The sequence below is a fragment of the Haliotis rubra genome, unplaced genomic scaffold, assembly GCF_003918875.1.
Source record: "Haliotis rubra isolate DU_JTF1 unplaced genomic scaffold, ASM391887v1 Scf291, whole genome shotgun sequence".
NCBI classification, from domain to species: Eukaryota; Metazoa; Mollusca; class Gastropoda; order Lepetellida; family Haliotidae; genus Haliotis; species Haliotis rubra.
Genome location: NW_025766959.1, coordinates 314,034 through 340,157, shown reverse-complemented (window position 1 = coordinate 340,157; position 26,124 = coordinate 314,034). Strand labels below are relative to the sequence as shown.

Sequence of the window (26,124 nt, the reverse complement as noted above, 5' to 3'; positions counted from 1 at the left end):
AGAAGGGACTGACACTGATCCAGCAATCTGCTGCCTGAAGTGTCAGCCACGACTTTCAACACCTTCCCCTTGTAGCCTCTGTCGGGACTCAATGTAAACTGTTAAGCTCTGCCTTACATAGTTGTACTGCAAGACTAAAAACCCATTCTTTGAATGCCAACGACCCATGCGCGGTTTTAGGTGGGTGGGGTAGCCTAATGGTTAAAGCATCCACTCGTCACGCAGAAGACCCGGGTTCGATTCCCCACATGGGTACAATGTGTGAAGTCCATTTCTGGTGTATCCCGCCATGATATTGCTGGAATATTGCGAAAAGTGGTGTGAAACCATACCCACTCACTCATCCATGTGGTTTAAACAGCACCAGAGGTGTTACACAAGCTCAGCATCTTGATCTCAATCGACAATGGATGTCAATCACTGTATTAACTGGTCCAGACACGATTCTCCACAGACCATTGTCATACAGTTGGAACATTACTGAGTGCAGCATTTGACAACAAACAAACCAAACCTTCAGCAAGGCTAATATAAAACCAAATTAAACTTCTAATCCACTGTGATTACTTCTGGATTTCTAAGGCAGTCCAGTGCAAACTGCTCCATGCATCTACCCAGCATAACAAGAAATCTCACGCTATAATCTAGTGATGTCACTTGTGTGATACCTGAATTTGGCAATGAGGGTGGTGTAGCATATGTAGTTAAAGTAACAAACTGCTCCATGCATCTACCCAGCATAACAAGAAATCTCACGCTATAATCTAGTGATGTCACTTGTGTTATACCTGAATTTGGCAATGAGGGTGGTGTAGCATATGTAGTTAAAGTAACAAACTGCTCCATGCATCTACCCAGCATAACAAGAAATCTCACGCTATAATCTAGTGATGTCACTTGTGTTATACCTGAATTTGGCAATGAGGGTGGTGTAGCATATGTAGTTAAAGTAACAAACTGCTCCATGCATCTACCCAGCATAACAAGAAATCTCACGCTATAATCTAGTGATGTCACTTGTGTTATACCTGAATTTGGCAATGAGGGTGGTGTAGCATATGTAGTTAAAGTAACAAACTGCTCCATGCATCTACCCAGCATAACAAGAAATCTCACGCTATAATCTAGTGATGTCACTTGTGTTATACCTGAATTTGGCAATGAGGGTGGTGTAGCATATGTAGTTAAAGTAACAAATACTGGGAGGTATCCTCGTCTAACATTAACTAAGGTGGAATTGTAACTGGCAATGTATGACCCAACAGATTCACAATGATCTCAAAGATGACACTGACATTAGGAAAACATGTTACAAAACGTGCATATACATCATGGATGTAGATTTAAATATGCCTCAGAGGTAGGATGATAGAATGCTAGCCTTGACCTGTGACTAATCTTCAACAAAACCTTCTCAAAGCAGAGCACCATTCTTGTGAAGGTACATACCTTGTTCAGTGATATAAGTATATGAGAAAGTGACACTTATTGTTACCTTGACCTTTTTCCAAAATTTCAGATAGAATACTGTCCTTTTGAAATAAACATGGTTTCAGAAAGTAATTTCACTGAAATATCCTCCTGTTCTAAAGTGATGGACATGCGTGACATTTTGAAGATGATGCTACTCCTTCCACACCTCTGTCTACTGAGACTACTGCTTCACACAGGAAACATCGACAAATGTTCAACAGTGAAAATAAGTTTATAAATTTAATAGTTTAATAAAAGTGAGCATGAAGAAAAGTTTTAACTGACTCAACTCAAAAGTTGTTGCCTATGGATAAGAACCTGTCATTATTTGTGGGTATTGCAACACGCAACCTTCCAACATTGACGATTCTTCAACTTGAGAATTATTTTAAGCCGTATATTTTTTCCCAGACAGGTGACAACTAGTCTATCTCAAATTACGCTCCCTTCAACCTAGCCCTTTGTGCAGTCCTAAAACCTTAATTGAACCAAGTCTAGATTTCAGGTTCAGGATCTCCCATCTCACAAGGGCTCCTTTTCAATTTAAAAAGAAATATTTCTTAAACTCACAATGATATATATTCAGTGACTAAGAATTAGTCTAAGGTGACAATCACTGTTGAAGACTTGACAGAATTAGCCTGATCAAGTAGACCAACACGTGTCAGTTTTCAAGTCAACATGGCTAGTGAGGCATGACAAGGGATTGGCATATGATGGTAGGATGTAGATAAGGTATTGTCTGTCTTTAATGTTTGTAATTGCAGTAAGCTGTTTGTATTCACCATGTGCCAAGCTGTATTCAGATATTGTCGTTTGTGCCATTTATTGTCAGTAGTGATATTCTAGTTATAGCAGACGTGGATCAATCAAATTTCAAACCAAGGGAAGATAACCAGCTGTGGCAAGTGACCTTGACTGCTCCCTTCCTTGTGTGTGCATGTATCTTCCCTGACCCTTGACTGGTGAGAAAACCTGAAACAAAACCCATTTCTATAAACATAGACCTCAGATTGGCTCATGATAATGGTGTTTGTCATTGGGTGTAGTACAAATAGATCGCAGTAACATACTCCTATAATTTTCTGGTGTAGTGGTTAGAGCGTCCACCCGGAGAGCGGAAGGTCGCGGGTTCGATCCCCGACCGCGTCATACCAAAAAGACGTTAAAATATGGTACTTGTTGGTCCCTGCCTGGCTCTCGGCATTAATGGGTACAACAAGGACTGGTCGGATCGGAGTCAGTATAATGTGTCTGAGTGGGGTATTCATGCTTCACTGCGGCATGGTATCTCAGTGGGCTAGCACTATAAAACCAGCTTAAGTCTGGGCTAGTACAAGCAGCCGCACATACACATACATATGCATGCACGTCGTCATATGAGTGAAATATTCTCAAGCACGACGTAAAACCCAATTTCACCTCACCTTTCTGACACGATAGATATAGACACAATGGATATGTCACAGTTTACCGCTGACCTTCATGTTTGGATTGTCCTTCGTGAGACGATGTTTTGTGGTCAAACTTGATGTCATCGTCAACAGCCACTGAATCAGCTATGACTGTCATGTTGGATTTTAGGTCTTTTCTGCATTTGAGAATGATGTCACCTGCAAGTACAAACACAGAACACGTGAACAGCAGACCCACATGATACATGTAAAACATAAACACACAATGCAAGTAACACATTGCAAGTAACATCTTCACACAACACAAGTAAAACATCACGACACATGACACATAAAACATTATTGCACAACGTAAGTAAAACATTACACAACACGTGTGTAGAAATGTAACACGTAACGCTCCCTTTACTACCGGAGGTAAACAACTGCTCACTGTGTACCCCAATGCATGATGGGACCATACATCATCTAGCCACGAGCTTCCCGCCCAAGTTTGTATGCTTTGTATGCTTCAGCCGACCGAAATAAAGCCGCTGTTCCCCAAGTCGTGTCGTGTGCTTTTGGAAGAATGTTAGTCACGATACCACAACGTGCAATATCATCACAAAAGAAAAACATCCTCACTCGTGACATGTAAAACATCACACAATGTAAGTAAAATACACATGACACATAAAACAGCATCACACAATACACGTGTAAGACATCACTAAACAGGACACGTATAACAGCATCACACAATACACGTGTAAGACATCACTAAACAGGACATGTAAAACAGCATCACACAATACACGTGTAAGACATCACTAAACAGGACGTAAAAGAGCATCACACAATACACGTGTAAGACATCACTAAACAGGACACGTATAACAGCATCACACAATACACGTGTAAGACATCACTAAACAGGACACGTTTAACAGCATCACACAATACACGTGTAAGACATCACTAAACAGGACACGTATAACAGCATCACACAATACACGTGTAAGACATCATTAAACAGGACACGTATAACAGCATCACACAATACACGTGTAAGACATCACTAAACAGGACACGTATAACAGCATCACACAATACACGTGTAAGACATCACTAAACATGACACGTTTAACAGCATCACACAATACACGTGTAAGACATCACTAAACATGACATGTATAACAGCATCACACAATACACGTGTAAGACATCACTAAACAGGACACGTATAACAGCATCACACAATACACGTGTAAGACATCACTAAACATGACACGTATAACAGCATCACACAATACACGCACAAGACATCACTAAACATGACATGTATAACAGCATCACACAATACACGTATAAGACATCACTAAACATGACATGTATAACAGCATCACACAATACACGTGTAAGACATCACTAAACAGGACACGTATAACAGCATCACACAATACACGTGTAAGACATCACTAAACATGACATGTAAAACAGCATCACACAATACACGTATAAGACATCACTAAACAGGACACGTATAACAGCATCACACAATACACGTGTAAGACATCACTAAACATGACACGTATAACATCATCACACACTATGCTTGTTAATTACATGTATATCCCCAAGCAAGATATAAAACATTAGCACACATGACACATGTAAATATGACCCCCCTTAATTTTACAACAGCAATACAGTCGTGCAATACGGCGAGCTAAGGCAAATTCCGTATTGCTGGATTGTCCTTGAACTTACATTTGTAAGACAGTGAGATCTCTCAAGAGTGCCCCAAATAAAATCTTTGAACCATGCCAGTTATCAAGTGGGCGTTGTTTCGTGTCAAACATTATTCTGTTTTGTTTCTGTCATTACCAGAAACTGGCACTTGATAAATTGATAAATTGATAAATTTCAAAAACATTTGAAAGATGGTGTGATCACTAAAGATGGTGTGCCCCAAAACATATATCTTTGAACCATGATATAAAATGTCATACTAGTGCATTGTAGACCTTATGTATTGAATGAGAAGATGTCATGGTAGGAGAGAAATGAGTTCGCAGAATGACAACTTCTAGTTTAATACATAAGGTCCAAATGCATAAAGCGCGACACGGGTCGGCACGTCACAATGATCTGCCGTTTTCCATACTTAGCACAACATGTTTGAATATCGACTGATCGATTTGCTACCTCTTAAACCTGTGATATTAGTGTTGATCTCATAATATCTTGCTGTATCAAAATGTCCAAGGCACACTTAGCAGCTGTATCTACTGCGCGGTACTATCATGAGACGGCAGTGACTTTTCCAGAAATGCCAAGCTGATAGTCGTTAGCGCAGCATTCCCCTTTATGCTTTTGGAATAATCCCTACTCGTGATATTCCATAGTGTTTTGTGACTCGAGAATGAGCCATGAAATGCTCCGTTTTCTTCCCATGAAAATTAGAGGCTTGGTCTCTTTGAAGCAGACAAATCTATGTTTTTCACTTGTGTGTAAACATTTACCACACGACACCCAAATGCAGTTTGATTGGCCACGCGACACCCAAACGCAATTTGACTGGCCACGCCACATCCAACTTGCTGAATAACTAGAACAGGCTCTACACACTCGTGACATAATCGTCGCAGGTTCGAGCGGCCAATTTGTAGCGTCTGTTCAATTCTATTAATCACTCAGATGACACAATTCGGTCAAATTCAGCATATCGATTCGACAGGCCAACGCGTGTGAGTCCACCTTAGTGTGACGTTCAGTATATGTCCATGGTAGATGTAAAATATCACTACACAAGACACATATAAAGCATCACCATATATATAAACGGTCACACATATATAGTCTGCATGGTCCACCCCGCTGTAGTGAGAACACTGTGGATGTTATTACATAGGAACCCCAGTAACTCTGTAGACTTACCTGCTCCACAAGAGAGATCTACTTTGTCGTGGCGCTCGATGAAGACATCAATATTGCCATCATCAATTGCAGCAGTCAAATCTCCATTTAAAGTATCTGAAGGCAATGTTTTAAAGGATGTCAAAAATATATTTTAGGAAAATAGAATACATCAATATTGAAGCTGATAAGGTTGTCCTCTGGTCTGTGTAATGTGTATTAAAGTCCAAAAATCACCTATGAAACCTTTATCCTATAATTTATCTGTTAACACAAAATGAAAAACCTAAACAAAACTCAAAACAGAAGGATGTTAGTGCGCATTCAGTTTCCATGATTTTGTTTGAAACACTTGTTAACAACCATGACAAATTCACACTTTAATAAATAGAGGCATGTATGGAAAAAACATTTACCATGATGCAAGTTGCACATAATGTAAGCCAAAAATATAATTAGCAAAACTTAATTTCATAACATTTTAACAAAAATTGATAGTAATAAATTATTCAGCTATGAAATCTGCACTATATTTTGAAAGCTGATAAAAATGTGCACAATTATGTACTAGCTTGCACTTCTAATGGGCAGTGACAGTCCATTGAGGACATCAAGGTCACAATGCTTGGTCGGTTGGTTTCTTGTTGAATGCCACACTCAGTCATATGTCTTGTCCAGACTCGATCATTTACAGACTGCCGCCATATAGCTGGAATATTGCCGAGTGCGGTGTTAAACAACAAACAAAACATCAGGCAGACTGCATTTCCTGTAATTTCCTCAAGGGAGATAACTCAGATTACATACAAGTCGTCTCTCAGAGGGAGGTGGATGGTTCGTGATAGTTGTCAGATGTACCAGTACACACCTACAGTGAGGTTCCCAGTGTCAATTGTAACATCCGTACTTCCATGGCAAGAACCAAGACGAATATCACCATGGCAACTGTAGAAGTGACTCTTATCAGCATAGATGGCGTCTATATGTAAATCCCCCGCCTCCGTGATACACTCTACTGTAGAACCCTGGAAGCGCTTCCCCTTGATACACTGGAAGGAATAAATATTCAACCAAACTACACTCAGAAAGCAGAAATAGATATAATTTAATCTAAATTCACATCATCACAAGAACAGAACTCTGAGTCTGACAACATTAAATACTGTTGTAAGATTAAACATTTTACACTTTAAAAAGATTTGGCATTTAGATTTTGAATCTGCACTAACCAACTTCAGTGAGCAAGTAATGTAAAGTCATGTCCTGTTAATCTAACCTGCTTATTGATTATTTAGATAACCCAGCAACAACTGTGGTGCAGAAGATGTGATGGGTTTCATACAGCCTTTATCATTGTTTCAGTTTTGTCAGCTCAGGACTTGTTCAAACATTTGTTTGTGGAATAAAAATTTAATTCCAAAAGTTTTTAATTCTGAAATAGTTGAATTCATTCTAGTACTAAAAACCATACTGTCATGATGATTGACAAACATATTTTGGTACTAATTTTATATGTTTTTTTTATAATATGGACAGACAGACAGCACAGACAGACAAACGCAAACACAAATAAAGATGTTTATCAAACATCAAACTTTTGAACTGATCCCTTAAGATGGGAAGGAATTCCACAGTGAGTGAGTGAGTATCGTTTTACACTGCTTGTAGCAATATTCCAGCAATATCACAGCGGGGACAAGAGAAATGGGCTTTACACATTGTACCCATGTAGGGAATCGAAACTGGGTCTTTGGCGTGACAAGGGACCTCTCTTACCGCTAGGCTACCCCCCCAACCCCTCAGTCCACATTGATGGTGTTTGGAGTGATGAGTGAATGCTTTAACTAGGCTAATCTGGTGTCATATGGGATGTAGCTACAACTGATGCCCATGGCACAGTGTTGCCAGACTGAACAAAGCATGAAAGTCAAGGGAGATTTTGTGCAAACTCTATGTGAAATAGTTGAAGAATTAAGGGGTCATTATTTTCAATTACTAAATGAGTAATCTTCAAGGACCCCTGAACCCTCCTCCCTTGAAAAAGGGTGAACACACCCACCAACAGTGACCTCTGAAGCTTACTTGACTAACTTGGTTGACACATGTTATCGGTTCCCAATTGCGCAGATCAATGCTCATGCTGTTGATCACTAGATTGTCTGGTCCAGAGTCGATTATTTCCAGATCGCCGCCATATAGCTGGAATATTGCTGAGTGCGGCGTAAAACTCAACTTACTCACTCACTCAAGCTTAGAGTGAGTGAGTTTATTTTAATACTACCAATAAAAAATTTAGATTCATTTAAAGCACTCACTATATGTTATGTATATATATGTGGTTACATCGAAGATGAATTTCTCCACTGACTTAGGGGAACCAACTGTAAACCTCATGCATATGAATTGTGTGAGGATCATGCATCAAATTGCTGAAAAGCATGTGCAAATATCGTGCATGTGAACAGCTGCGTGTTGGTGTAAAGTTTTGTTAAGAATTCGCCAATTTTCACTGAGTTTCATCATTTATTGAACTCATGACAATAATCTTTTCAACGTTACAAATTTGTTTTACTATACATCAGTTCATGTGTAAACAGTACCTTTAAACAGTGTGGAATATTTGGCAAAATCTAGTTCAGAACAGTGGACTGAAGTAAGTGAGGTGAGGTGAAATTGGGTTTAACGTCGTGCTTGAGAATACTTCGCTCATATGATGATGTGACTGAAGTAATTGGCTACATTTACAGTAGTGAGTCTAAACTTTTGACGAGAAGCGTATGTCACTTTTTAATATTTCAGCAATATCACAGCCACAAGGCTACCCCACCACCCATCTCAAGCTTGTTACAGTATCGTGCAATGATTACTCCGTGCAATGACAATGGACAATAAGCGCTCCCTGAGATGCGCATGCGCAGTGCATAACCATGTGCGTTCGAGCAGACGCCATCGTTGGAATGTAACGTGTTTGTTTATATTAAACCTATGAAACTTGACACCTTGTCATTTCATAACATGGTGTCAGAAGTGCAACACCGTAGGAAACCACGCCGATGTCCCAAACGAACTTTGTGAGTGATTCTGTGTCATAAACTGTGATAATTCGCTGGTTATCTCTGGATTCAAGGCGCCTGAGAATTTCAATTTCAAGCGACCTCAGGAATGGCCCGAATGGAAACAACTTTTTGTCGTTTTTTCACTTTGTCTCAATACAAGGATGAAGATGGCGAATTACAAGTAAGTTCACTCATCTATGCGATGGGTAGAGAAGCAGAACATATTATGAAATCTTTTCATTTCCCTAATGAAGATAAAAAGAAAGACTTTGACTTTGTTTTGAAGTTGTTTGATAATCACTTCATCCCCAAGAGAAATGTGATTCATTAAAGGGCATGTTTTAACATGAGGTCACAACAACCAGGTGAATCTGTTGAAGCATTTATTCGTCACTTATATGAACTGGCAGAATAGGTGAATACATTTGGGACCGAATTGTCACAGGAATCCTAGACCAGGATCTTGCACAAAAATTGCAAATGGAGGCAAAACTGGATCTTGAAACAGCCATCCAGATGGCTAGAAACTCTGAAATGATAAAGAGTCAGGGTGCGGACAGCAGTGCCACTAACTTAGACGAAGTTAGAGGGGCCAAGCCGAAACGTCATAACAAGTCTGGTTACCATAGCAACAAGGGACAAAGAACAGGAGGGATCACGGAGCAGTGTGTAACATGCCCAGCAGTGCGGACATAACAACTCACCACCAAATTGCGGCAAGTGTGGTCACCCACAGCACACAGGCGGAGCCAAATGCCCAGCCAGATTCAAGCGATGTCTAAAATGTCACATGATAGGACATTTTCAATATGTGTGTCGCACAAAAGACTGTGAAACACAAGACTGTTATTTCCTAGGATCTGTCACGTGTGAGGAGACAGACGCTTGGTACATCAACCTAGCGATCGGAGGAAGGCCGGTCACATTCAAGATCGATTCGGGAGCAGACACATCAGTGATCTACGAGGACACATACAATAGTTTTCCACATAAGACAAAACTGGAAAACAGTCCAAGACAACTCGATAGCCCAGGGGTGAAACTGGCATAGCTTGGTGAATTTGTCGCTTACACATCCCTAAATGGGGAGGAATAGAGTTTTCGTGTGAGCGTTGTAAGAGGACAGGGGAGTAATCTCCTGAGTAGGGGGGTCTCCTCCGCAATGGGACTGGTTACCTACAACAATATCTCGCACGTCACAGAGACACATGCTGATGTTTTCGGTGAGATGGGACTACTGCAATGCGAGCCCGTCAAAATTACTTTGAAGAAGGATGCAGTTCCCTACAGTCTGGCCACAGCTAGAAGAGTACCGTTCCCACTCCTAAAGAAGGTTAGAAGAGGAGTTGAGGCGTATGGCGAAAGACGGCATCATCGAGGAAGTAACACAGCCCACAGTGTGGTGCGCGGCTATGGTACCAGTTGTGAAACGCAACAAGAAGATACGAATATGCGTAGACCTGAAGAAGTTGAATGTCACTGTCAAACGTGAAAGGTACATTCTCCCAACTTTTGAAGACGTCATTCCGAAACTGAACGGCGCACGTTTCTTCTCTAAACTGGATGCATCAAGCGGATTTCACCAAATTCCATTGGATCCAGACAGCAGTCTCTTAACGACCTTTATAACTCCCTTCGGTCGTTTCTGCTTTAAATGAGATCCCTTCAGAATTACATCCGCTCCAGAGATCTTTCAGAGGAAGATGTGTGAAGTACTCAAAGGGTTGGAGGGCTCAGAAGCAATTATGGACGATGTCTTGATCTGGGGTCGAACTGTCGAGGAGCACGACAAGAGGTTGAACAGTGTTCTCGAACGAGTCAAACGCTCAGGTTTGAAGTTGAACCGGGAGAAGTGTGAAATCCGGAAAACGTCCATCAGCTACTTTGGTCATGTGATCAGTGAAAATGGAGTCCAGCCTGACCCAGGGAAGACTCAAGCTATCAGAGACTTACCAGCTCCAACAAATATCACTGAATTGGGGCGAGCTATAGGCATGATCAACTATCTGGGACGATTTTTGCCAGACCTTTCATCAGTTCTCCGTCCAATGAGTGACCTACTCAAATCTGATGCAGTATGGACATGGGGTCCTGCCCAAGATGCAGCTTTCTTGAGAGTCAGAGACATGCTGACAAGTCCAGCTGTTCTACAGTTCTACGACCTGGAGAAACCCACAGTTGTGAGTGCCGATGCAAGCAGCTATGGCCTAGGAGCTACACTCCTACAACAGCATAGTGACCAGTTGTTGCCAGTAGCATTCTGCTCACGGACCTAAACTCCTGCTGAGACCAGGTACTCTCAGATCGAGAAGGAATGCCTAGCGAGTGTATTGGCTTGCGAGAAGTTTGCAAGATACCTGTATGGACTGGAGTCATTCCAAATACTGACAGACCATAAGCCGCTTGTACCCTTGATCAACAAGTCAGATCTGGATAGAGCACCAATCAGATGCACTCGTCTCCTTATGCGTCTGATGAGATTCAACCCGGAGGCAGAACACGTAGCAGGGAAGAAGATGGTGGTAGCGGACATGCTCTCACGGGCACCACTGAACTACACAGAAAGTTCCAGTGCAGCGGAAATCCACAACCTGGTAGAGGAAGTAGAAGCCTACATGGAGTCCGTCTTCAAGACGAAACATATGTCGGACCATAAACTCACAGAGATTCAGGAAGCCACGACACAGGACAAGACTCTTCAGTTGTCATGTCACTGACTAGGAACAGTTCGGCATACAGAGATGTGCCAATACCAGCACCATCCTGTCCAACTGTCAGTATCAGAAACATTCTACTGGACAGAGACAGGACTGTGATCCCGGAAGTGATGAGAACTGACATTCTTGATAGGATTCATGAGGGACACCAGGGACTGACTGTCGTGAACGTGCAGGATTGAGTGTGTGGTGGCCTGAACTCAACCAACACATTCAGGATAAAGTATCCTCCTGTACATTTTGCCAGATCAACCAATCAGCACAGAGAAAGGAGCCACTACAGCCAAGTTCCCTAACCGATCGACCGTGGCAGAGAGTTGCGGCCGATCTATGCACAATCAAGGGACACCAATACCTTGTAGTGATCGACTACTTTTCACGATATCTTGAAGTAGTGTATCTAATGGACACTACATCGAAAGGTGCGATTGGCCAGCTCCAGTGCATATTCTCAAGATGGGGTATACCAGAAGAGCTAGTTACAGACAACGGACGCAGTTCGTAGCTCATGTGTTTGTGCACTTCAAGAATCAGTATGGATTCAAACACACCACATCTTCACCCAATTTCCCACAAGCTAATGGGATGGCCGAAGCCGGTGTGAAAATAGCAAAACATGCTCTGAAAGGACTGATCCATTTCTTGCTCTGTTGCTGCAGGAGCACTCCGATTCAGTCCAGGCAGTGTTGATCATCACTCCTGAGTATAATGTGTATCCTCCTGTCTCTCTGGAACAGAACGACCAACCTCAACATCCCCACAGAGTGCCGAACCAATCCTCCTGTCCAACCTCAACATTCCACAGAGTGCCGAACCAACTGTCCAGTACGAGAAGCCAGCAGCAGTTACCAGTCCACCTGTGTCCAGGACATCCAGTGGCTGAGCCGTGAGGAAGCCACATGACTATGTTTAGGGCTTAAGTCATCACGAGATTAGGTTATCAGAATAACCAAGTATTCATATCAGTGACTTTAAAGTTTGCTTGTGCTTAGATGATAAGTCTGGAAGAATTTCCATTGGACTTTAAAATGAGCATTTGAATTTCAGTTAAAAGTTAACTGTTTAGCCATACAGAGGTAATTCCAGTTACTGTTAAATTTCCGTTAATCTTGTTGCTTACAGGTTACAGGTTTACAGGTTTAATGTGTAAAACCAAAGCAGTAAGTAATGCTTACTTATCAGAGATATCTTTATTGTTTGGTCTTGAGTTGATGTTAACCATGGTAACAAGTTATCTCAAAGAAAGGGAGATGTTACAGTATCGTGCAATGATAACTCCGTGCAATGACAATGGACAATAAGCGCGCTCCCTGAGATGCGCATGCGCAGTGCATAACCATGTGCGTTCGAGCAGACGCCATTGTTGGAATGTAACGTGTTTGTTTACACTAAACCTATGAAACTTGACGCCTTGTCATTTCATAACAAAGCTTAGAAGATGTTTTATGAGCTAAATGCCAGATGCCATGTTTGTGTTTTCATCATGTTGATTTGAAATTAGAATACAGCTGAGACTTTATTCATGTTTATTCAAATAACTGAAATGATACAACAGGAAAAACTGGTTCCCATGGAAACATCAATTTACCCCTTTCCCTGCGGCTTTGAGTCTGATGTTGCCCTGTAGCAGAGAGTCACTTGTGATGCTTCCATTGCCACATTCCACAGCCACCTTGCCACTCTGAAAGGAGCAACACATCTCATGGTTACTATTTCTTTCAGTAGTTCCTGCATCGTGCATTAGTGAAATGATTCACAAGTTTGGGGATGGACAGAGAATTATTTCATTGATAAGCATTAGTACTGAGTGAGTGAGTGAGTTTAGTTTTACATCGCACTCAGCAATATTCCAGCTATATGGCAGCGGTGTGTAAATAATCGAGTCTGGACCAGACAATCCAGTGATCAACAGCATGAGCATCAATCTGCGCAATTGGGAACCGATGTCAACCAAGTCAGCGAGCCTGACCACCCGATCCCGTTAGTCGCCTCTTACGACAAGCATGGGTTACTGAAGATCAATTCTAACCCGGACCTTCACAGGTCTGATTAGTATTGAACATGCTACATTTATAATGAACATGCAGCACAAACTAACAGATATGTTAATATATCTGACTCGTGGCCCCTACCATTTGTTCTATATCATTAGTCAAAATGCGTAAAACCATAGTTAACAGCATTTCTCTTGTTTTCCTTTTGAAATTTTATTTTTACAAAATTTATATACTCTTGGACTGTTATGAATTAAAATATTTTTCTGAGTGTTTTCCCTTAAAAATGGAATATTTACAGTAATGTTTCAAGATATTTCTATATATTTGTATAAAATCATTATATTCTAAAACTTAAATAATATCTTCCTGAACATAGCTGTTGCAGATCAAACAAATGTTGGTATTGTAAGTAAAGAATAACCTTTATATTCTTTAAAAGACAGTCTCCCCTTGTCAGCACTACATCAATATCATCACACTCCGTTTTCTTGATGGAAACATCACAAGGCTGGTTGTTCCTCACTCTCACATCTGAATAACATACACTGGGTCATTGGCACATTCACGACTACATTTAATAAATTGAAAACTTCAGGACTTCAGACACTATTAGATGGCCATTAGATGGTCATGTTTGCATGAACCGGTACTGAAGGACAAAACATGTAGCATCAAATATGTCTAATGACGCAATTCACAGGGAGGAGAATCTGGGATTAAATCATGATCCATGAATAATGTGAAACCCAGAAATGTAGTGATTAATCCTCATCGTGACAAACATGTTACATGTTACATGATCAGATGGACAGATCAGAGTTAACCACTCAGTCTCTGTAAATTCATTCATTCAGGTTGTATAACAAAACATATAAACCTGGTACTGGAATTAATTCGTAAATGTCAGGCATAGAGCAGTATCGTGGTGAAAACAAGTGATGAATAGACTGAATATATATACATATTTCTCTTGCTGTGTCACAAAGTCATTGGTCCCGTAATTTCTGGGTCATTATTGACCAGTCCACCTCTACATGTAGGTGGTCCAGTAGTGGTCTGAATATTGAGATACGATAAGTCTTCTAAACACAGCCTGACATCAGGAGGTATCATTTGTATTTACGTTTGCTGTTAAAGGTAATTTTTTCATCATAGACACAACATCAATAACAAATCTATTTGCTTGAACAATCATTTGTTTCCACTTGTGCAATTCTATAATTATTACTATGTTGAAAATATGAATATCTGTGTCTTCCAATACCATTCTGAATGAGTGAGTGAGTATGGTTTTATGGTACTTTTAGCAATATTCCAGCAATATCATGGGAGGGGGGGGGCACCAGAAATGGGCTTCACACATTGTACTCATGTGGGTACCCTGGTCTTTAGCGAGACGACAGGACACTTTAACCAATGGGCTACCCCACCGCCCCTTGAAAATATGCAAATATGCTGAAACCTCTAGCACATGGTGTCAAGGTGAGTTTGTGGTAGGTCAGTGTGATTAATTACTTTCACATGTTAACTACAGATGGATAGATTCCTTCGAGAATATTATTGTTCCTGAAGTGTCCTTTACTGAAATACATACAACCCGTAAATAATACATTTCATTTCATAAATGAAACAAGTTTCATTCACCAAAGAACTGTTTTGATTAGGTTATTATAACAAAGCATTGACATTTAGGTGTAAATACATCTGTTTTGTGTATAAAAAATTGTTTACCAGCCACCTTGAATTTTGTAGTTTAGTTATGGTTATTTTGGCCCATTATGAACGTTTATTTTCCCAACATTCTCCTGATTCTGATCAATATCCAGGAGACCCTGATCAACACCCTGATCAACACCCAGAAGATCCTAATAAACATCCAGAAGATCCCAGAAGACCATGATCAACATCTTGAAGATCCTAATATACATCCAAAAGATACCAGGAGACCATGATCAACATCTTGAAGATCCTAATATACATCCAGAAGATACCAGGAGACCATGATCAACACCCAGAAGATCCTAATAAACGTCCAGAAGATCCCAGAAGACCATGATCAACATCTTGAAGATCCTAATATACATCCAGAAGATACCAGGAGACCATGATCAACACCCAAACGATCCTAATAAACATCCAGAAGATTTGATCAACACACAGATGATCCTAATAAACATCTAGAAGATCCCAGAAGACCATGATCAACACCCAGAAGATCCTAATAAACATCCAGAAGATCCCAGAAGATTTGATCAACACCAGAAGATCCTAAACAATCATCCAGAAGATCCCTAAGATCTTTATCAACACCCAGAAGACCATGATCAACACCTAGAAGATCATGATCACCTACTACAGTCGGAGTTCCCTCAAATGAACAGTTTCAAATGAAAGTACATACTTATGTATTGAGTTTATGTGGAGACAAAAGGACATATTAGCAAGGTGTCGGAGACACAGGAGACAACACAGTGTTCATATTTCCTAAGTGATAATTGTGTTTTAATTATGTTTGATTTTTTGGTTGTATGTGACCTTTTATGTGGAGACAAAAGCACATATTAGCAAGGTGTCGGAGACACAGGAGACAACACAGTGTTCATATTTCCTTTGTGGAAAGGTACATGGGAAATTTGATAGGCCCAGAACAGTGCACAGAATGTGTTTGCAGAAGAAAGATGTCAAAAGCAATTTCAGAACCAACTCCTGTGGGTAGGACACTGTCAGTTGTTTTCCTACGAATGTCGATGTTTACACTATGGAGTCCATATGTTTTTCCTACGACCCATCATGTACAGGACAAACAGAAATGCGATAGTGACAGTACTTTGAACATTAATGGTCGTTCAGAATAGCATTAATATGCTGATAGCATGATGAACCTTGCATGTAACATGTGTTAAGATGTGATCTGAATAGTGTATCAGTTTACAAGCCATTCAGCTGCACTCATGTATTTCAGGCAAGTTTCTTGAAAATTTTTAATTTTCAGAAAACCCTATGGGCTTTATATCACTAGCTGCAAGTTTTTACTGACTGCTCCGTACTTACAATGTATATTATGATTGGCAAATTCTTGTAATTTGGACGAATCCAACATGTTATTTATGAATCCCCTTTTGGGTAATTTACACTTTTTGTAACTCAAAGGGCTTTAATACAAAGAAAGTCAGATTGTATATTTTCTTCCACTTTAATATGCAGACGAAAAGGAATCACAAACATGTATATTCTTGATACAAGGGTGACTTTTAATGGTATAGCAAGCAAATCAGGACTATGCCATCAGAACTAAACACTGACAAACACATTAGTAACAGTACCAGGTCCTTTAAAATGATGAAAACCGAAAATAACTGATAAACGTTTATGGATGCATTCCCTATACATCATATGTCAGGAGAAAATAATTGTAGGATACAATAATAAAATTACATTAGATTTTTTCCTTGCCATCATCCTCGATAATCTCCAGGGGTATACGTCCCGATAAATCTCCACTAGTACCCTGGATGCATCTACGGCTTGGCCCAATAATTTTATTTTCTCCCTTTGCTGGTGATTTAACCAATCAGTTGTCTACGCTGGTAAGTCAAGCATACTGATCACAAGGCTTCTGTCATAACGCACTTCTGCTTCTTCTGCTTACTAAGCAGTAATGTTAAGAGCTAGAAAGAGTTTATGCATGTGCGTTTTTTTCAGGTTTCAGACCTGCCAATTTGTCTGTTTGATATTTTCCCTAAATCTGAGTCGCACAGGGATCAAACCTTCACGGCTGCGGCCACCATATTTGTTGACGCTGTCAAGCTCAGTTGCAATGGTTTGTCAGATTGGCTACTGTGTGAAGGCAGAGCCAGCAAAGGGAGGTTACAATTATCGGGCCGAGTCGTAGATGCATCCAGGGTACTAGTGGAGATTTATCGTAACGTATACCCTGAAGATTATTGAGGATGCCTTGCCCCTAGCCTTGAATTACAGAGAAAGATTCTAGTGTTATAAGCATTGTGTCAACATTAGCATGACTTGTTGAGGCTGTTTTTCGAATTGCTTCACATATTTAGCTGATCTTTTACTGATGAAAAGTAAAAAGAGAAACAACACTTGTTTCAGTTTACCTTTTGAAAACTGACAAACTGACACCAAACACAACTGTACATAGATTAAACTAGTTCAAACATTATGCAAGCTGTTGACACTGCACACATGGCAGTCGATTCACACCACTTTGGTTTTCTTGGTCTACTCATTTGTAAGCATAAACAATATGTTGGTAAGCACAGTAGATTGAAATGAAATGAAATGAAATGAAATGAAATGAAATGAAATGAAATGAAATGAAATGGACTGACTGACTGACTGACTGACTGACTGACTGGGCTTAACACATTGTGCCCATGTGGGGAATCGAACCCGGGTCTTCGGCGTGACGAGCGGACGCTTTAACCACTAGGCTACCCCACCGACCCGAAATGAAATGAAATGAAATTAGTAAATGAAATGAAATGAAATTAGTGCGTGATGAGTAATGGCAGTGTTGTTTTTTCTGATGTGAGATAGTGCAATTGTCCAAGGAATTACATTTAAGAAATACAGTTTGCTCTACAACCATGTACAGTGTAATAAAACACACTTTCACCCTGAACTATTATAGTTAAAGCACGAGGACGCTTGTATAGTGCAATAAAACACACTTTCGCCCTGAACTATTATAGTTAAAGCATGAGGACGCTTGTATAGTGCAATAAAACACACTTTCGCCCTGAACTATTATAGTTAAAGTACGAGGACGCTTGCGTCCGAGTGCTTTAACGTTATAATAGTTCAGGGCGAAATTGTGCTTTATTACACTATACATGGTGGTAGAGCGAACTGTATTTATTTTCTAAGATGCCAAATTTAATACTTCTAAGGATAATTACGATTAATTTAAGACAGAAAACAAACGACGGTGTCGGTGACCTAAATTAAGAATCCTCGCACAGGGCTAACTGGTGCGCTGTTCTATTGATGTGTCTGCCCCCTACGTTAAGACGAACGTTACCAGAAAAAAACAAAGGATAACAGTTTGATGACGGTTTACGTTCGGATTAAATATCTTCTCTGAATTATTTTAATTACATCTGTCATTGACGTAAACCATATGGGGCAATATGAACGTCGCATTTCTACTACCAACATAAGTTTAGATCAGTACATCCAGATGAAGCTGAGTAGTCAAGCGACATTCCACGATTGCATTGTGGGAATGTAAACATTGGGAACGTTACCGTGTCGCTGAAAACTTGTGAGTCGAATTGACACATTTTAACCGTCGTAAAACATAAACGTAATGTTTCCACCAGTGATGTTAGCTGCGTGAAGCAACTGCAAACCAAGAAACGGGATGCAACGGAGTAGTTTACTGTAGGAGGCTGTACGAGGCGATGACAACTGACATGCATCGTGACGTCGCTTTACATTGTGACGTAATGTAAAAATGGTTCGATTACGAGGGGGCACACTAGAATGGCGCAGTGACGGGATAATGTCATTCAATTGTTACGTCATCAAAAAGCTATACCTTTATTGTCTGATAATGTATTTTTTTTTTCAATTGTTCTAACCGCTAGGCATCTTAGAAAACATATTATGCAATCATATTGTGGACATGAATAATTAACGTTAGTTGTAAGTAATCAGTATTAGTTTCTTCAAACTAATGCATGTATGAGCCATTATAACCTGGAATGACATATTGTCTGAAGTCCGCAATATATTCTTTCCTGAAATCCATCTTTACATCATTTTAAAAGGAAAAATGATACTTGTCGAGTCAGACCCTAAAATGTTTGGCTACAGTCTAAGTAAACTTAGGCTCAGTATTATTCGTTACACTGCTACACTGAGTCTAACAAACCCTTATGGAAGGTCGCGTCAGGTAACCTTTGAGCGACCTATGACCGTCCAATCAAACGCGAGACGGCTGAACGGATTTAACCAATCAGACAACAGCTACTGTTGAGGGTTCGGCGGGACTTACAAAAAGGATTTTCTCTTTCCCAGTCGCTGACACTGATCTATCAACAAATGAAAACCCGCATAAAACACAGATATTTGACCTGCAGTATATACGCTTTGAGGTTTCTGTTGACATGGTTATCATTAGCTAATATTCCCGCAAGCCGACATCCTTGAAGTTGAATACTGACAAAACACTATTTTCAGCGACTGTTTACTCACTGTTGTGGCATGCTCCATGTGCATCACTCGGAAGCGATCGTGCGGAAAATAGCATTCGGAATCGTTCGGGTACAAACTTTTTCGAGCTAAAAGTTAAAAAGGTATGTGTGAATGTCAACTTTCGCGGTTTGGTAAGCTGTGTGCTGATTGGACAATTGAAAAGGTTACCCGACGTGACTTTCTACTAGGTTTTGTAAGACTCAGTACAGCAGTGTAACGAATAATACTGAGCCTAAGTTCACTTAGACTGTGTTTGGCTGATGACTGTTCCCTACCAACATATATCTTAAAAATATCTCTGTTCAGCCAGGTCTAAATATTAAATGAATATAATCTTTTGCCACAAAATATGGAAGGTATCATGTAGAATTAACAGTGACATATTTACTAACATCAAGAGAAATGGTTAATCTATTTATGAACAAACACACATCTCACAACCTCACTTGCCAACATGATGATGCATATTCATAGTCCACATGGATATTCTGTGTGCATTACAGAGGCAGCGACGTTCCCAAACAGAGTTCTCACTCTTACACATGGAGTTCTGGGAAATTCTTCTAAATTAGTAAATATAGTTCTCAAAACAATGTTATTTCAGCAGTTTAGGAGCAAACTTTTTTAAAACATTAACCACTGTTCAAAATATTCATGGCATGCTAACTGAACATACAAACTGAACATACAAACTGAACATACCAACAGATGGTGGTCCATGTCATAAAGCCCAACATGCTTCCAAGTAATAATAGTTTTAAATTAATTTTACATATTTCTTTTAAATGGATCAAGAGGGTCTACAATTATCTTCATGCCCCGCCAACTGTCCCCCCTCCCCAGACCTAGTCTCCCCTGCGTCAAATCACCCACTAGGTGAATTTGCCCAATTGCTTTATCAGTGATACTTGATTTCATTAATGTAAATTAAGAAGTGTGAAATAACACCTTATTCTAAATTTCATATTTTAAAACATACATAAAATTCAAGTTTTCTTCTTATCAAATTGTGAATGATAGAAAAAAGTGTAAATATATGAATAAGTGTCTCTCCTGAATCCAGCTGCAGTCTCAAGGACTTATCTCGAACATTTGGTCTGATGGAGATATTCTGCCTGTGTGCACAGTGGCAGCCAGCAGTCAGAACCTTGCATAATGCTACAGTTTACCATTTACATGCAGCTGATGTCCTGAATGTCAGTTGGTTGATAAGTTTCTACAGTCGCTACATGCATGTTGGTAAATTGTCCTGCATAATGATTAGAGGATATCAAACTCATGAACATACTAGCATACTGGCTTTGTTCAGTAACATGGCATGCAGACTGAATGTGTGACAGTCTGACAGGTGTATGTGGTTCATGCTGATTGAATGTGTGACAGTCTGACAGGTGTATGTGGTTCATGCTGGACTGACTGAGCGTGGTGTATGTGGTTCATGCTGGACTGACTGAGCGTGGTGTATGTGGTTCATGCTGGACTGACTGAGCGTGGTGTATGTGGTTCATGCTGGACTGACTGAGCGTGGTGTATGTGGTTCATACTGGACTGACTGGGTTCATGCTGGACTGACTGAGCGTGGTGTATGTGGTTCATGCTGACTGACGTGCAATGCAGTGGTTCATGCTGGACTGACTGAGCGTGGTGTATGTGGTTCATGCTGGACTGACTGAGCGTGGTGTATGTGGTTCATGCTGGACTGACTGAGCGTGGTGTATGTGGTTCATGCTGGACTGACTGAGCGTGGTGTATGTGGTTCATGCTGGACTGACTGAGCGTGGTGTATGTGGTTCATGCTGGACTGACTGAGCGTAGTGTATGTGGTTCATGCCATGCTGATTGTACATGCCAACCGAAAGCGGTCAATGCAGTGCTAAGATACATGCCAATAGTGAACTATGTCATGCTTACAGAGCATGTTGGCAAACTGTAGTTAATGTTGTGCTGACTGAATGTGCTAGCAGACCGTGGTCCATGTCATGCAGACCGTGGTCCATGTCATGCAGACTGAGCATGGTAGCAGACAGTGGTCCATGTCATGCATTCAGACTGAGTATGTTAGCAGACAGTGGTCCATGTCATGCAGACTGAGCATGTTAGCAGACAGTGGTCCATGTCATGCAGACTGAGCATGTTAGCAGACAGTGGTCCATGTCATGCAGACTGAGTATGTTAGCAGACAGTGGTCCATGTCATGCAGACTGAGTATGTTAGCAGACAGTGGTCCATGTCATGCAGACTGAGCATGTTAGCAGACCGTGGTCCATGTCATGCAGACTGAGTATGTCATGCAGACAGTGGTTAGCCATGTCATGCAGTCTGATGCAGACTGAGTATGTTAGCAGACAGTGGTCCATGTCATGCAGCAGACTGAGTATGTTAGTTAGGTCAGACAGATGTCAGTGGTCCAGACTGAGTATGTTAGCAGACAGTGGTCATGTCATGCAGACTGAGGTCCATGTCATGCAGACTGTATAGCAGACAGTGGTCCATGTCATGCAGACTGAGCATGTTAGCAGACAGTGGTCCATGTCATGCAGACTGAGCATGTTAGCAGACAGTGGTCCATGTCATGCAGACTGAGTATGTTAGCAGACAGTGGTCCATGTCATGCAGACTGAGTATGTTAGCAGACAGTGGTCCATGTCATGCAGACTGAGCATGTTAGCAGACAGTGGTCCATGTCATGCAGACTGAGTATGTTAGCAGACAGTGGTCCATGTCATGCAGACTGAGCATGTTAGCAGACAGTGTCATGTCATGCAGACAGACTGAGTATGTTAGCAGACAGTGGTCCATGTCATGCAGACTGAGCATGTTAGCAGACCAGTGGTCCATGTCATGCAGACTGAGTATGTTAGCAGACAGTGGTCCATGTCATGCAGACTGAGTTAGCCAGTGGTCCATGTCATGCAGACTGAGACATGTTAGTCAGACAGTGGTCCATGGTCATGCAGAGACTGAGTATGTTAGCAGACAGTGGTCCATGTCATGCAGACTGTCATGCAGAGTATGTTAGCAGACAGTGGTCCATGTCATGCAGACTGAGTATGTTAGCAGACAGTGGTCCATGTCATGCAGATGTTAGCAGACAGTGGTCCAGTCATGTTAGCAGAGCAGACAGTGGTCCATGTCATGCAGACTGAGCATGTTAGCAGACAGTGGTCAGATGCAGACTGTGGTGTTAGGCAGACAGTGGTCCATGTCATGCAGACTGAGCATGTTAACAGACAGTGGTCCATGTCATGCAGAGTGAGTATGTTGACAGACAGTGGTCCATGTCATGCAGACTGAGCATGTTAGCAAACAGTGGTCCATGTCATGCAGACTGAGTATGTTAGCAGACCGTGGTCCATGTCATGCAGACTGAGTATGTTAGCAGACAGTGGTCCATGTCATGCAGACTGAGCATGTTAGTAGACAGTGGTCCACGCCATGCAGAGTGAGTATGTTAGCAGACAGCGGTCCATGCCATGCAGACTGAGTATGTTGACAGACAGTGGTCTATGTCATGCAGACTGAGTATGTTAGCAGACAGTGGTCCATGTCATGCAGAGTGAGTATGTTAGTAGACAGTGGTCCACGCCATGCAGACTGAGTATGTTGACAGACAGTGGTCCATGTCATGCAGACTGAGTATGTTAGCAGACAGTGGTCCATGTCATGCAGACTGAGTATGTTAGCAGACAGTGGTCCATGTCATGCAGACTGAGCATGTTAGCAGACAGTGGTCCAGGTCATGCAGACTGAGTATGTTAGCAGACAGTGGTCCATGTCATGCAGACTGAGCATGTTAGCAGACAGTGGTCCATGTCATGCAGACTGAGTATGTTAGCAGACAGTGGTCCATGTCATGCAGACTGAGCATGTTAGCAGACAGTGGTCCATGTCATGCAGACTGAGCATGTTAGCAGACAGTGGTCCATGTCATGCAGACTGAGTATGTTAGCAGACAGTGGTCCATGTCATGCAGACTGAGTATGTTAGCAGACAGTGGTCCATGTCATGCAGACTGAGCATGTTAGCAGACAGTAGTCCATGTCATGCAGACTGAGCTTGTTAGCAGACAGGCATCCATGTCATGCAGAGTGAGCATGTTAGCAGACAGGCATCCATGTCATGCAGAGTGAGCATGTTAGCAGACAGTGGTCCATGTGAGTATGCATGACAGGCATCCATGTCATGCTGAGTGAGTATGCTAGTAGACAGTGGTCCATGTCATGCAGAGTGAGTATGCTAGCAGACAGTGGTCCATGCCATGCAGAGTCACAAGCATGTGTAATTAACATAAAGAAAGTCCAAGTGCATAGTCATTTGGATATGACTTCAGTCAAGCTGAAAACATTGTCACAGATCAAAATCAGGAAGTGATGGAACTGACCTAGCCAGATAGGCTATCTGCCATTCTACCATGACTTCAGTAAATACTGGATTGTGATTGTGATTGTGATGTGCATAAACAGGCTGCATTTTCTTCCCATTATTATTTAGGGCCTGGGTTGGGTTGGAAAAGAGCTGACTCCATTAGGGCCTGGTGTTCCAGGCTGGGTCAGAAATGAGAGGTAGCTGGACTAGGGTCTGGTTTTAGGGGTAGGTTTAGAAATGACAGCCAGAATCTACCATATGCTTTGTCAGGTCCAGCTGATGATATTTCCGCTTTACATCTGACTGACTGAGTTTGGTTTTACGCCGCTTTTAGCAATATTCCAGCAACATCACGGCGGGGACACCAGAAATGGGCTTCACACAATGTACCCATGTGGGGATTCGAACCCGGGTCTTCGCCGTGACGGGCCAACTCTTTAACCACTAGGCTACCCCACCGCCCCGCTTTACATCTGAATACAACAAGGTTTATGTATCCATATATCCATTCTCAGCACATCCTGTACACAGAAAACATAACAGAATAAATTGTTAAAGGGGGATTACTCAGACCCAAATAGTGTACTAAATGACCAGTATCAGACTGAAATATTGCTTGGGTGTAATGATGCTACATATCCTGGATAACATACAACAATATATTGAGTTGGGCAATATAGACTAACATATTAACTTAACAAGATATAACAAAACAAGAGTCCACACTGAGCCTGCAGAAAGCTAGACCTGCATGGGCTGCATTGGAAATGCAATAACTTAAGCTATGCTTATAAACAAACTCATGAATAAAACAAACTGATATTTTTGTAGCGTCTATATGTTGTATATTTTAGTCAAAATGTGCAGACGGAAGTTTGGTTGTAACAAACTAAAATTAGTGGTCCCTTTGAATTTGCTTTAGTTTACTGAATTTGTTCCCAGAGTCTCCATGTTTAGTTTTATGCCACACTCAGTAATATTCCAGCCATATTACGGCGGTCTGTAAATAATCGAGTCTTGACCAGTCAACCAAGAGATCAACAGCATGAGCAGCGATCTACGCATTTGGGATACGATGACATGTGTTAACCAAGTCAGCGAGCCTGACCACCCGATCCCTCTTAAAGGTCACCTCTTACGACAAGCATGGGTTACTGAAGATCAATTCAACGCGGATCTTCACGGGACTAAAATAAATAAGGACTGATTCTTAAATGATGCCATATTAATAATGGCACATGACATATAAAACAGTATGACGTGATGAGAAATACTGGTTGAATGTAAACCTGATAATTACCAAACTTGAGCGGTAGTTTAATGCTGCATGTCACAGGTAGGACTATTCCGTCTGCCATGTCGGTCGTCACTGTCAAGTTCTTCCTATCACTACACAAATCTATCTTTAAGTTGTAAATATCTGCAAACGATCTGGCTTTGTCATTCTGACCATCCTCCTTGGTGAGTACAGTTATTAATGCCTTGTTCATTTCTGGATATTCCTGCGGATTTAGAGTTGAGATTTCAACATCAAAAGGGACGTTAATGTCAAGTTTCCCAAAAGGGTCAACTTCATAGATCCATTTTTCTATTAATCTGTTTGCAATGGAAGATTCAACAGTAAGCGATTTTGATAACAGTCTCTTTGAAACTGCCGGTTTGTGCCTACGAGTCATGGCAACTAACATTATGGCAGATCTGTGAATTCCTCGATGTGATTGTGAGGTCTGTTCACACTGTTGGAATAATTTTCTTATCATTTTATCCCCTTGAAATGTTCTCCGGCATATTCCATGTTGGAAATTCGCACATCTTTGAGTCACAATCCTTGATATCACACATTGAAACATGGCACAACTGTCTGACGTGTCGACCAAAGAATTATCTGTGATTCGTTGCTTTTCTACACAAAATAATTATGCATGTAAAGCTCGTTCACAGCGACATCTGCGAGGGAATCCCCAGCCTCGTTTTGATATATGGG

General features: G+C 41.1%; 1 protein-coding gene across 1 annotated transcript; it reads right to left on the bottom strand.

Moving 5' to 3' along the window:
• Window positions 1–2,282: 2,282 nt before the first annotated feature.
• On the bottom strand, window positions 2,283–26,096 carry LOC124282014 (protein FAM185A-like). The gene is made up of 7 exons (XM_046718018.1): window positions 25,441–26,096; window positions 13,978–14,087; window positions 13,148–13,240; window positions 6,655–6,835; window positions 5,808–5,903; window positions 2,955–3,086; window positions 2,283–2,448 (listed from the first exon to the last, which is right to left on the bottom strand). Exons 1-7 carry the CDS (start codon window positions 25,988–25,990, stop codon window positions 2,339–2,341), a joined length of 1,272 nt encoding a protein of 423 aa, XP_046573974.1. The 5' UTR covers window positions 25,991–26,096; the 3' UTR covers window positions 2,283–2,338.
• Window positions 26,097–26,124: the final 28 nt, after the last annotated feature.